This window comes from Tupaia chinensis, unplaced genomic scaffold (genome assembly GCF_000334495.1).
Source record: "Tupaia chinensis unplaced genomic scaffold, TupChi_1.0 Scaffold000638_1, whole genome shotgun sequence".
Lineage (NCBI taxonomy): Eukaryota > Metazoa > Chordata > Mammalia > Scandentia > Tupaiidae > Tupaia > Tupaia belangeri.
Window position 1 is genome coordinate 3,148,768 of NW_006160159.1, and position 12,836 is coordinate 3,161,603.

At 36.5% G+C, this 12,836-nt stretch overlaps 1 protein-coding gene across 1 annotated transcript in view; it reads right to left on the bottom strand.

Annotated features, from left to right (window-relative positions):
- ARHGAP15 (Rho GTPase activating protein 15) overlaps positions 1-12,836 on the bottom strand; it is a 721,214-nt gene that overhangs the window by 211,465 nt on the left and 496,913 nt on the right. The window contains 1 exon segment of the mRNA XM_006159626.3: positions 12,293-12,370. Within this exon segment, the coding sequence (XP_006159688.1) occupies positions 12,293-12,370 (78 nt within the window).

Genomic DNA, 12,836 nt, shown 5'->3' on the forward strand with positions numbered 1-12,836 from the left:
TGGGAGGAAAGCTGGAGGAGGGAGCAGGACTCACGTGCTTGCAGATCATAGTATTTTCTCACTAATTTACATTGAGTCAAGCACCGGTGATCACAGCTGGTGAGTTGACTTGGAGGCTCCCCACGAGTGGAAATATTGTTTGTTCTACTCTTTGTTGTATTTCCAGTAATCTACATATTGCTTGCTCCCTAGTAAAAGCTCTTGAAGTGTCTGTCAAATGAATGTACGATGTAAAAGTCAAAATCCCGTTTTATCAAGCTCATTTCTCAGTTCCTTATTAATTTGCTGTGTTGGGACTCTCAGTGAAGGAAAGATGACAAGGTTACCTGCCACCCCTTCTCCATTGGCTTACAGATATGATGACTATAAAAAAATAAAAATAATAAAAGAGGTTTTGGTGTCTATGTGACTCTAAGCAATTGAGACATTAGTTTGAATCTTGCTTTGTCCTCTACACTTGGAAACTCTGGACATATCTTTAGGGTGTGCAAGTTTCTTGCTGTTCTTCAACTGTTATTTTCTTTTTTAGAATTGGCCTTGTGAAGATTATAATACTTTCTTTTATCCCCACAGCACACATTTGTTAGGAAATGTTTCTCAAGTATACAGAGCACCTTGGAAAAGAGGTGCTATATAAATACATGTGAGTCATTAAAGCTATAATTACCAGCAATAGGGACTTCCTGAAAACAAAAACAAAGACATACTTTTAAAATTTTGAGTATAGGGTAACAAAAATGGTATGGTTTTATTGCTATATACACATCTCCAATTCTCTTTCCAACTAGGCCTTCCCAACATGCTGGAGGGCCAACATGGCAAGCCAAGTTATAACACTAATCCCAATATCATACCTGACTTGTTCAATTGTTGTTTCTTAACACATGCTGTTAAGGAATAGTAAATGATCTTTCCTCAAGTTTTGTTTCATTGAGGCAGAGACAGAGGATATGGGATTTTTTACTATTGACTTTCTCTTCCAGGATTCTTGTATCCAATCTGAAATTAAGTCATAAGTAATAAGGATCTGGGAAAAAGTGAAACGCAAACTGCAGCTTGAGTTTTCTTTGTTGAAGTACCCAAGAAATGGAACCTAACACAATGTACCCAAGAGATCATTTTAGGCACAGTTGGTTTGAGTTAGTTTATATCAGAAGAACATAATTTTCTTATTTTCTTTTGTAGGAACAAATCTTCATTTCGTGCATACAAAGTATCATGCACTTTGCTGCATTGGAGATACAAAGATGAATCAAGTTTCCTACCTCCGATGGACTCATAGGCAGTTAGTAGTTATTTATTAAAAGGACATTTTAAAATGGGATTTTCTCTCATAAAAGAGTCACAACTGTTAGGCCCCAGGAAAATATAGTATTTTAATGAAAGTAAGTGGTTTATGATTCTTTGATATTAAAAAGATTTCTTTCTATCCCCTCCCCATGGTAAATTAAATCCAGCAACCAGGCAAAATATTTTTTGAAGGAAGTTTAAAATGGCTTCACTTTCTAGCTTTGTAGTACTAATTTTGTGGCCTTAGAAAAACTGAGCCAGCTGGTGGCGCAGTGGTTACAGTGGCTGGATCCCACATGGTCGACTTTTCAGTTAGAGTTCCAGATGTGATAGCTTGAGAAACACACCAGATATGTGCACTTTCATGTGCCCAAAATGCCGAGAGAGGAAAGGAGTATGGCATGGCCATCCTCACTTTAGGGGAAATATCTTACTCTCAAACATTTCTCACTCTCTGTCTCTCTCCAGAAAGCACATATGCCCTATAGCCAAGCAAACAAATAAAAAAGAAGTCACTTATTCTTTCTGAAGCATATTTCTTTGTGTGAAGTATATGGATAACAAACTTCACCTATCTTATAAACTGTTGTGAAAGCCGGAAGCACCTCTAACTTTGACTACCTGCCACATAGTAGATTCGCAGTTAAATGGTAGCTATCATCAGCAAGGATATCTTTCTGTTACATTTTTTCAATATTATTTACCTCTTAGTATGATTAGCAAGTCTTTAGGTAAAATCTCTTTCCTTTTTTTAATTCCAGAACCTACAATGTTGAAAAGGGTCACAGGGGTAAAATATGTACTAGTAATTTTAATCATACCATTAACATACATGCTCTATCCATGCATTTTTTTAAGTTATAATGGGTCATTTTATAGATGTTAGTGAGCACTATTTCATTAATCAATAGCCAAAGAGAAAAGCTCTCCTTAGTAGGCAATTAATTAACAAAATGGGGTTTATGGTCTATTTCTGCTTTCCTCTAAGGTAAACTTAGCTTTTATATCTTTATAGGTCATGTGTCCACAAAAGAGCCGGAAAAACACTACCTGGATAGTGCATAGGGAATTCTCAAATCTGTTTATGCTCTTGAGTGATGTGGAGAGATTTTTTTTTTCTTTTAAAGTACGTACTTTTGACTCTAGCTCCAGGCATTTTACATTGTAGGTCCTACATATTAGCTCCAAAATTTTTATTTTTTAAAACTTCACTACTTGATTCTTATACCTGACAGACACTAAGATGGTCAATTATGTAATCCTCCTTGTGTACACGCTCTGTGTAATCTCCTATCCTACGGTGTGTGTGGAAACTGTGTCTTGCTTCTGATCCACAGAATGTGGCGAAGGTGACCTGATGTGTTATACAGGATCATAACTTTGGCACTGCTGCTAATCTCTCTCCTCTTTGCTCCTTTGACGAAGCAAGCTGCCACATTATGCGCTGTCCTGTGGAAGTTCTATAAAGAACTAGACTCAAAGCCAGTAATGAACTGAGGTCTTCAATCCCACAACAAATAAGGAACTCAGTCTTGCCAACAAGCATGTGAACCTGGAAACATGGGCCCCAGTTAGGCCCAGTTAGGCCTCCAGATGAAAACCCACTTCTGGGTGAGAGCTGATTGCAGCCTTGCAAAGATCCAGCTATACTCTGCCCAGACTCTTGACCCACAGAAACTGGGAGGTAATAAATTTAATTTGACTTAAGTAGCTATGGTGGAAACAGTATTGCTAGTCAGCAGTAGACAAACAACCCAGTTCTGATATTCAGTCAGGGTTGAGAACGATTGCTTTTGAACAAAGTTACAGCAGAAGCAAATTTAGTATGTTTTCCCACTTAGCTTTTAATTTCTACTTGTTAATTTTAATTTGGGATGATGATGAAAATGAAAACTTGTATTTTAATTGTGATGAGGATTTGTAATGGTGATGAAAATGAAAACTTATAAATATACTAAAAGGACTGATTTAATTCTGGATTTGATGCCCAATCTACATGGAAAAGCCACAACTGAATCAGGACCTGGCATTTCAGTAGACTTTACTCACCATCCACAAGGAATGTGAGTCTACTCTGTTGTAGTTTGGAATCTCCGAAAAGCTTATTGACAACATGAAATTAAGTTTCTGTTTTGTGTCCCAGAATATAAAATCCCTATGAATTTATCTAGCAATGAGAACAATTAGTGGATAACAAAGAATCTCCTAATAGTAGATTATTTTTTTTGGAAAGGTTTTTGCTATAGGGCACATGCGCTCACCAGAAAGAAAGAGAGAGACAGACAAAAAGCGAGAAATCACCCCCTAGGGGGGATGGCCACACTGCAATCCCTTCTCCTCCATTCTCCTCTCGGGATCTTGGGCATGCACGCACACGCGTCCGGTGGGATTTAAAGCCACCAGGTCCGGGACTTGAACTGCGGTCGACTACATGGGAGTCCAGCAACATAGCCATTATGCTAACTGCTGGTCCCAAGATTTTCTTCTTAGAAAAAAGAATTTGTATTTTGTTTTTCCTATCTATATTTGATTTCTCATCCTAGAAAAGTATTTTCTTCATCAAAGAAAATTCAACCATGTGAAAGGTCAAAGCTCTATTTGATTACTAATATTTAGTTTCATGTTTGTAATAGGAAAGCTAAGTAACACTGATTTGATTTCATCTAACTACTTGTCCCCTTTTCTTAAAGGTTTATTTATTTCTCCCATGAGAGGGGGGGAGGGAGAGAGAGAGAGATGGATGGAAAGAAAGAGACAGGCCCCATGGTAGGCTCTTTTCTTTTTTTTTTTTAAGTAAAAAATGTTTCCTTTATTACATAAAGCCAGTACTGCTACTTCTAAGTTCAACTGTTCATGCATCTCTGTATTGTTCCAAGTGTTAGCCTGTGATGTTAATGACAAGTGCATCCAAGTGTCACTGGGTAGTGGCTCCTTGCAAGTGTCCTCCCTGGTACCTGCTCCCCATCCTATGGTAGGCTCTTCATGCCATGATCCAATTGCAGTCTGGGCCAGCCTGGATCATGGCACATGCACAGAGTATACTGCATGGCCCCAGGGAATAAATCAAGACCTCCACATGTGGGTTCAATTGTGCTACTGCTGCGCCACCATCTGGCCCCATACTCATCATCTTAATTAACATTATTACTAATTATCACTTGGCTGATTTAGTTTTCAAAGTCCTCACATTTTCATTATTATCCCTATGTTAGAGATGATGACTGAGATTCAAAGGGGTTAAAATAGTATCAGAATCACAAATAGCTTGGAATCAAGATAAGGAGACAGATGCTTTGATTCTTATCTGATGCCTTTTCCCCACTAGATGTTCTCTGCCTTTAACCCTTTCAACAGGAAAGGAGGTTGACACCCTATTTCTTGGTATAATAAATCATAAAATATAATCAACAATCAATGTCTGCTAAAATTTTGTTTTAAAAATATATACCCCAAATTTGTGTACCTTTGAGACAAAAGGATTCATAAACTTACTATTGGAATATAATGTAAAAACTGGAAACTATATAAAAATAAATGTGAAGTGCTCATTATTTTGATCTCTGTGTTTAGCACTATTTACCAATATCAACACATTTTCTTAAGCAGATAGACAGCAATACAAGTTTCATTATCAATAGTCTTTGAGCTTCCTGACTCCACGTAGCTGAATATTGAGGTCTAAGAAAATTTACAAAGCCCTGAACGATGTTAGAGTTTAGCCCTTTTGTGATCAAGTGATCTTTTCAGCTTTTATAGGAAAAATAAATCATTGTTAAAAGTTAATCTCGTTGCATGGAAGCCAAAAATGTGCAATATCAATGATTTGACTTACCAAAAAACTACCCTGCAGAATGGGATAAAGCAAATAACACAGTTTGTTTTGTTGTTCTGTGGTTGGCAGTGAGAGTGAAGTAGGCTTAAGGAAATACCTCATTTTAAAAATAATAAGAGGGCAATATAAACTCACTTAATAGAAAAATCGAGTGAAATTGATACAAGAGCAGTTTTATAAGAACAGAACTAGAAGTTTTTAAATCCTTTTCTAGGTCTTTTTCTGTTTCATCCAATTGCTTATTTCATGATGAAACTGCCAATTGTTCACATTCTTTATCATTTTCCCTTTCTTTTATTCAATTTTTGATGCTGCAAATAATATGAAAAGCACAGAGATAGCTCTAAAGCTAATGCTTTGCTTTAAGGTAAGAATCTATATAAAGTATTTTAGGTATACTTGGTAACACAAAACTGTTTTTCTAGTAGTTTGTTTTCAATGAAGCTTATTCTTAGGGTGGTCAAAATAAGCAAATTCATTTTTAAAGCCAATATCTAATTTGGATTACTATGCCAATAAAATCTGGATGAACAAAAATATGCAAATTACCAGTGAATAAATTAATGGGGGAAAAAGCTTCTACTATTTAAAACAGTGAAACTTTTTTTGTACACACACACACAATATTCTTGGCCAAGCAGATTTATAGCATTTGAGTATTTTGCTCCTCCTGGTGAAAAAGTGAAAGAAGGTGTCCCCAAGAGTCTTCTTTTAAAGTCTGTTTCCATATGTATAAAACATGTCTAAAATTCTCGTAAGAAGTAATTTCCTCCAGTTCAGACAAACAGTGAGAGGTAATAATTGCTACTGTGTACTAAGAAACTGTAGTCTGGGAAGTTCTGGTCAGTTCTTTTTTGCAGTACTTCATAACTCCCCTCTTGGCTCATGGACTTGAGAAGCTTCATAGTTTGTATCTTAAAAAAAAAAAAAATGCCAATCTCTATTGCTCCCCCATTATTTATTTATTTATTTTCTTAACTGAATATGAAATTTGGGCAATAAGCCTGAATGGGAAACTCCAACCCAATTGTTGATGTGGAGAGAAGGGGGATTCAGGATGGTGGAATTTCCAAGATCCACTGTACAGAGTTCTCAAGACAGGCCTCATCCTTGAAGTCTGTCTTTTGCAAAAGTACCCTCATGCAAGAAAGCATCAAGAGGTCACAGATCATTCTGAAGAATCAGCACAAAGTCAGAGACTGATGACAGGTTGACATCTAAGGTCATGGACCAGTTTTCTTTGGGGGTGCCTTCATAGAGAAAAAGAGCTGCATCAGCAAAATGTCACTAAAAGCAGTCACTAAACTCAGCATAGAGAATAGAATACTGCTCTTTAATGTACCAACAGCCTAGTAAATTGAGAATTCTCCATGCCTTTCCCAGTGGCTGCAACAGAATACTGTGTTTAAGTAGTTTCTTGGTCCCAACATACTGTGATATTTAGCATTTTCCCAAACATCTCTCTTCTTGAACAATTTTAGCTAACCTTCAATGGCAGTACTTAGCACTTACCAATACTGAGAAGCAGGGTGTAAACAGAAAATAATGAACAAGTAGTTTGAAAAGAGTAGTCTCTGCTTTTTTAAGAAGGTAATCCACAAGTAATAAATAGGAAATGACAAAACATGGCAATTGTTTGCAACATAGACTCTGAGTCAGAGAGATCTGGGTTCTAGTCTTAGCTCCCTCACTTAGACTTTGCATGATCTTAGGATATTATTCAACAGCTGAGCCCCAGTTTTCTCATCTTTATAATGGGACTAATAATAGTACCTACTCTATGAAATGAAAGAAGGGATTAAATTAAATTATATAATTAAAGCATTTAGTACAGTGCCTAACACAAAATAAGTTATGAAAATGTTACCTACTTTTATAATAATTACTATCATTATTTTTAGTTATAATAAGGAAATACCTTTCAAAAGTGATCACTTTGAATTTTACTTGTATATCATCTGATCTGGAAGTATAATAAGGGTATCTAAATACTACAGATTTAATGAGTCCAAGAGAAATCCAAAGCAAATTGAATCATTTGACTGGTGTTTTTAGAATTGCTGATGATTATAACATTCAAGAAAGTTAGTGAAATGCATGAATTGCGATTCCGTATTCTCAAACATCTCCAAAATCAGTTTTCATTTGTCTACTCTAACAGTGGGGAGGGCTTGCTCATTTTAAAATATATATATTTAGAGTCACTTAAAAAAGAAATATTGTATGAGGTAAATGTGGAGTAAACAAGAGGTGTTAGTACAAGGAAAGTATGCCAAAATCATTATGCTCCATCTTAGACTACAAAAAAGAGTGCATCTCATGTGCATAGTGCTTTATGCTTTCGAAGAAATTTTATTATTTCACTATTCTATTTAAACATGCACACACACACACACACACACACACACACACACACACACACACTGGAGGCCACATAAACACATATAGCCTCAGCACTTCAAATGCAGCACTGATTGTCTCCTAAGTCAGTTCTACTGGTTGATTGAGGAGAAGGTATGTCATTAGCAACAAGGCTATGGGATCAGTCCAGAAAATTCGTTCAAAGGATAATCTGATTAGCAAAGTTTGAAAGAGGTTAGTATATGCATTTCATTTATCATCTAATTAAAAAAACACCACAACACAACTTGAATGAAGTCACCAGTATCAAAGGTCCTAATGTAGCATAATTTGTGTTGAATGTGTTGCATTCTGACAGTGCTATAAACCAGGGAGACAGTTTACTGACAATTTTGTGCTACCAGATACCAACTCAGGTCTCTGTCCAGCTTTACATTGTCAACTTTCATGGAAACATGAGCAGTTACATAGCCTCAGAGGATGCTGGAGTTTGGATTGCAAAAGACGAGATGGACAGATTTCATATTTTCATTGCAGATTTTTTTTTCCTTTTTAAACTGCTGAGCATAATTTTTTTTAGGGCAGGAAATGCAACGAGTGTTTGTTTCTAGTGTGGCTTCTGTTTTGAGATTTCTTCTTTGTAGAAGAAATGTGTTGCCCAGCTGTCTAGAATCCCAATCAGGATATGGTTTCAGCATGAAATATATTACAAGAATGATTTTAGCTGGTTATAAACAGGAATGAATATAAGGCTGGGACTATTGTATCCAATTTTTAGCCACAGAGGGGGCACTCTGCTTCAGTCCAATGGGACCAATATGAATAAATGAGGTAAAGTTTCATTCTGTGTTTCGCCAGGGAAGGAAAGTAATTGTGAAAGACAAAGGATTACAGTAATGAATGAGCAGAGCTGTGGAGATTCTCAGTTCCAGAGATTCTCAGAAACAAGAATCCTGTGGCAACTGGCCAAAAAATATTTCAGTCAATACTTTAAAAAGTGGTTCAAACCAAGCTGAATTGCTGGTAGTTTAATGCTTCTCAGTTCTAAAACTTGTACCTGAAAATCACACAAACACATTGTTCGACAAATATTATTTAAGAATTCCCTGTATATAAGCCCCAAGGCCGGAACTGGTTAATGGGGAAAGATACAAGGATGATTTTATGTAACCCTTTACAAATATTGTGAAAGATGCAGACATTTCAACCAATATTCTATTGATTGTATTCCAAGAGTTTCAAATGTATATGTTTCTGAAATATAATCACTAAGTATACTTTTTTTGGTATTAACATGGTATCAAACCTGTAGCTCTTACAATAGATGAAGCTGTAAAAGTTAGATGTGAATTTACCAGTTAAATATAAATTTAACTACCCAGTATAATGGGAACACAGAGAAGAAACCTAACTAGAGGCTTCCTGAAGGAAACCTATCCAGTAGGAAGCTGTGTATATGGAATGGGAAGGAAAAGATAGAAGAATATTGAAACTAAAGGTAAGAATATGCAAAAGCATTAAGAAATACAATAGTATATAAACATGGAACTACAGTTTAAGAATGTATTATGAAGGAATTTTAAGAGCTGAACCTTAGGCAGGAAACCAGATTATGACTTTGTAACTTCTTCCCATTTTAAAGTTTATTTATTTATTTCTTCCCTGAGAGGCAGAAAGAAACAGAGAGACAGACAGGCATCCCCCGCTGGACGTGTCCTAACCGCAGTCTCTGCTGGTGAGGGCCACAGGCATGGACATATGCCCCTTGTGTGCTCAGAGACATCCCAGGACACGCCTGCCTTACAGGTCCTGTTGCATTACCATTGCTCCACGCTCTGTCCCCTGTAAATTCTTCTGCAGGTTATTGACTATTTTTAAGTGGAAGAAAAACTAACATGAGCCTGTCACGTTACTAAGGGAATGCTACATATGGTATCTAATTTAATTTTCACAAACATTTCCAAGGCATCTTCTTCCCCCCGTCACTGTTTTTACTGATAGGGAACAGAGGCACAGGGAAGTTAAATAAGATGCCAAGGACCAAAGCAGAGAGAGTGTGGGATCAACCACATTTTGCTGACTCAAAAACTTATGAGTTGTCTATAATATCTCCCTAAAATATTGAGGTTTCTTGTTTTCCTTTACTAATTTTTAAATTTTTATTTTAAAAATTATTATACAATTTTATAGCATTTAAAAACATAGAAAAAGTGGGGCAAGCAGGTAGCATGGTGGTTAAGGCATTGGACTCCCACATAGTCGACTGTGGCTCCAGTCCTGGATCCTGTGGCTTGAACTTTGTACTCACTAGGCACACGTGCATATGTGCTCCAAATTCTGGGAGAAGAATAGAGGTAAAGGAAAAAAAAAAAACAAAACAACCCTGAGGGTTAATTTAAAACTCTTTCCGTATCTCTCTAGTGAGCACACATGCCTTATGACAAACAAAAAATTAAAAAAAAACTCTAAAAATAAAAGAAAAAGAAAAAGTGAGCAGAAAGTAAAGTTAGCGTGTTCCCCTCACCCTTCTAACAGTCTCCCCGATTATCCCTATCTCTCATTAGTGGATTACATTTGTTATTATTAATGAGTCAATATTGCTAGCTTCTTATTAACTGAAACGTATAGCTTCCATTAATGTTCATTCTTGGCATTTACTTTTGACAATTATACAATATAATGACATGTAATGGCATGTAACTACCATAAGAGTAACGTATGGGATTGTTTGACTGCTCTCAGATTTCCCTGTGTTCACATATTCATCTCTCCCTCTTTCCCCCAAATCCCTCGCTACTATGACCTCTTGTGGTCTCTATAGTTTTACCTTTTTCAGAATATTATATAGTGGAATCATGTTTTTTATAGACTTTTATACTGGTTTATTTTATTTTGCAATATGCATTTAAAGTTCCTCAAAGTCTTTCCATGACTTGATGGCCCATTTCTTATCACTTAATAATATTCCATTGTATAGATGTACAATGGTTTGTTTATCCATTCACCTATTGAAAGACATCTCAGTTGCCTTCAAATGTTGTCAATCATGAATAAACCTGCTATAAATATGTATGTGCAAATTTTTGTGTCAACCTGTTTTCAACTCACTTGAATAAAGACCAAGGAGTGCAATAGATGAATCATGTAATAAGAAGATTTTGTTTGTTTGTTTGTTTGTTTTTTTGAGAGATTTTCACTGTAGGGCGCGTGCACTCGCCAGACAGACAGAGAGAGACATAGAGACAGAAAGCAAGAAATCACCCCCCAGGGGGGATGGTCACGCCACAATCCCTTCTCCTCCATTCTCCTCTCGGGATCTTGGGCACACACGCACACGTGCCCGGCGTGAGTTTTTAAGCCACCGGGTCTGGGACACGAACCACGGTCGACCACGTGGGAGTCCAGCGACATAGCCATTACGCTAACTGCTGGTTCCCAAGCAGATGTCAGACAGACAGAGAGAGACATAGAGACAGAAAGCAAGAAATCACCCCCCAGGGGGGATGGTCACGCCACAATCCCTTCTCCTCCATTCTCCTCTCGGGATCTTGGGCACACACGCACACGTGCCCGGCGTGAGTTTTTAAGCCACCGGGTCTGGGACACGAACCACGGTCGACCACGTGGGAGTCCAGCGACATAGCCATTACGCTAACTGCTGGTTCCCAAGAAGATGTTTATTTTTATAAGAAACCACCAAACTGTCTTCTAAGGTGACTGTACCATTTCATATCTACCACAAATGAACCAAAGTTCCTATTGCTCCACAACTTTTATTATACAAAAACATATATTATTAAAATATGCCTGATTTAAACATTTCTGCACCAAAATAAACTTGTTCTTTAATTCTTTTCCCCACAAACTTCTGGAACTCCCATTGTATATGTATTATTTCTCATTTTTGAAAAGGTAAAATAACTCAAGACACTTGATATTATTACTATCAGCATTGGTATTATCTCTGTTTTAGATTTTAGTCATTCTAATGAGTATATAGTGGTCTTTGCTGTCATATTTAACTCTTGGTTGACATACACTTTTTCTAATTTTAAATTATTTTCATTACCTATCACATTTTTCTTTATTTTTTTTGAGAGAGGTTTTTGCTATAGGGCATGTGTGCTCTCTGGAGAGACAGAGAGAGACAGAAAGTGAGATATCATCCCCCAGGGGGGATGGCCATGCTCAATCCCTTCTCCTCCTCCTCTCTTGGGATTTTGGGCATGCATGCACAGGCACCTGCCATGAGTTTTAAGCCACTGGGTCTGGGATTCAAACCTCAGTTGATTACATGGGAGTCCAGCAAGGTAGCCATTATGTCACCCACCGGTCCCTCTATCACATATTTTTCTAATATGTGCAACTTTTTACTCTTACAATTTCCGTCTTGTATTCATTCATTATTAACATATATTAAGTGTCTATCACATGCAAGTTACATTTTTCTGAAGCCAAGTCATTTTTCTTTCTTTTCATTTCTTCTCCATTTTCAGTTTGCTACCTCCCACTCATTATTTATGTCAGTTAAACTATTGGGTTTTAGAAAAGTCATGATGTGTTTTTCAATGTTTTTCTATGCTAAAATGCATCATGACTTTACTGATGGCCCAATATTAGCTCGTCTTTCTGTTCTATTCATCTCTAGGTAAGCTTGTTATCGTTTTCATTTCTGGAAATCATTCTTAAATTTCTTCAACAGTTTTTTTTTATTTTATCATTAAATATTTACAGTATACACAACACAAAGTCAGAAGTATTATTAGAGATCAAACTCAAAAAAATGTTTGGAGTGAAGCAATCACTTACCTTGGTTGACAATAAATCTTAACTTCTGTATTGTTGCGAGATTGCCACTAACTCGATATATTCCATCAACATCCAGACCTGAAAACAAAAGGGCATATCTTGTATTAGCACATATAAGGTCTGGATGGTAAAAAGAAAAAAAAATTGGGAAATAAGTGGTAAATCATCATTGAATAGCTTTTCTTTAAAGAGAAAATAAATTCTATGTCCTAAACTAAGAATCTTCTAAACTTTAATTCCAACATATTAATCATGAAGTTCAGCAACAGTTAATTATCAATAAATTTCGGTCTAGTTGAAAAATAAAATTACAGTAGATGGCATGGGCTACACAGTGTGTTTAGTGTTCATTCCCAAAGAAGATGTAGTAATTGAACTGGAGAAAGAAACACTCCAGGTTCACAAGAGGTGGGGGTGTCATTGCAAAGTTCATGGAAAACATATATTATTAACAAATTATGCATGATTTAAACATTTTTGTACCAAAATGAACTTGTACTTTAATTTCTTTTCCCAGAAACTTCCGGAACTCCCACTTTATGTA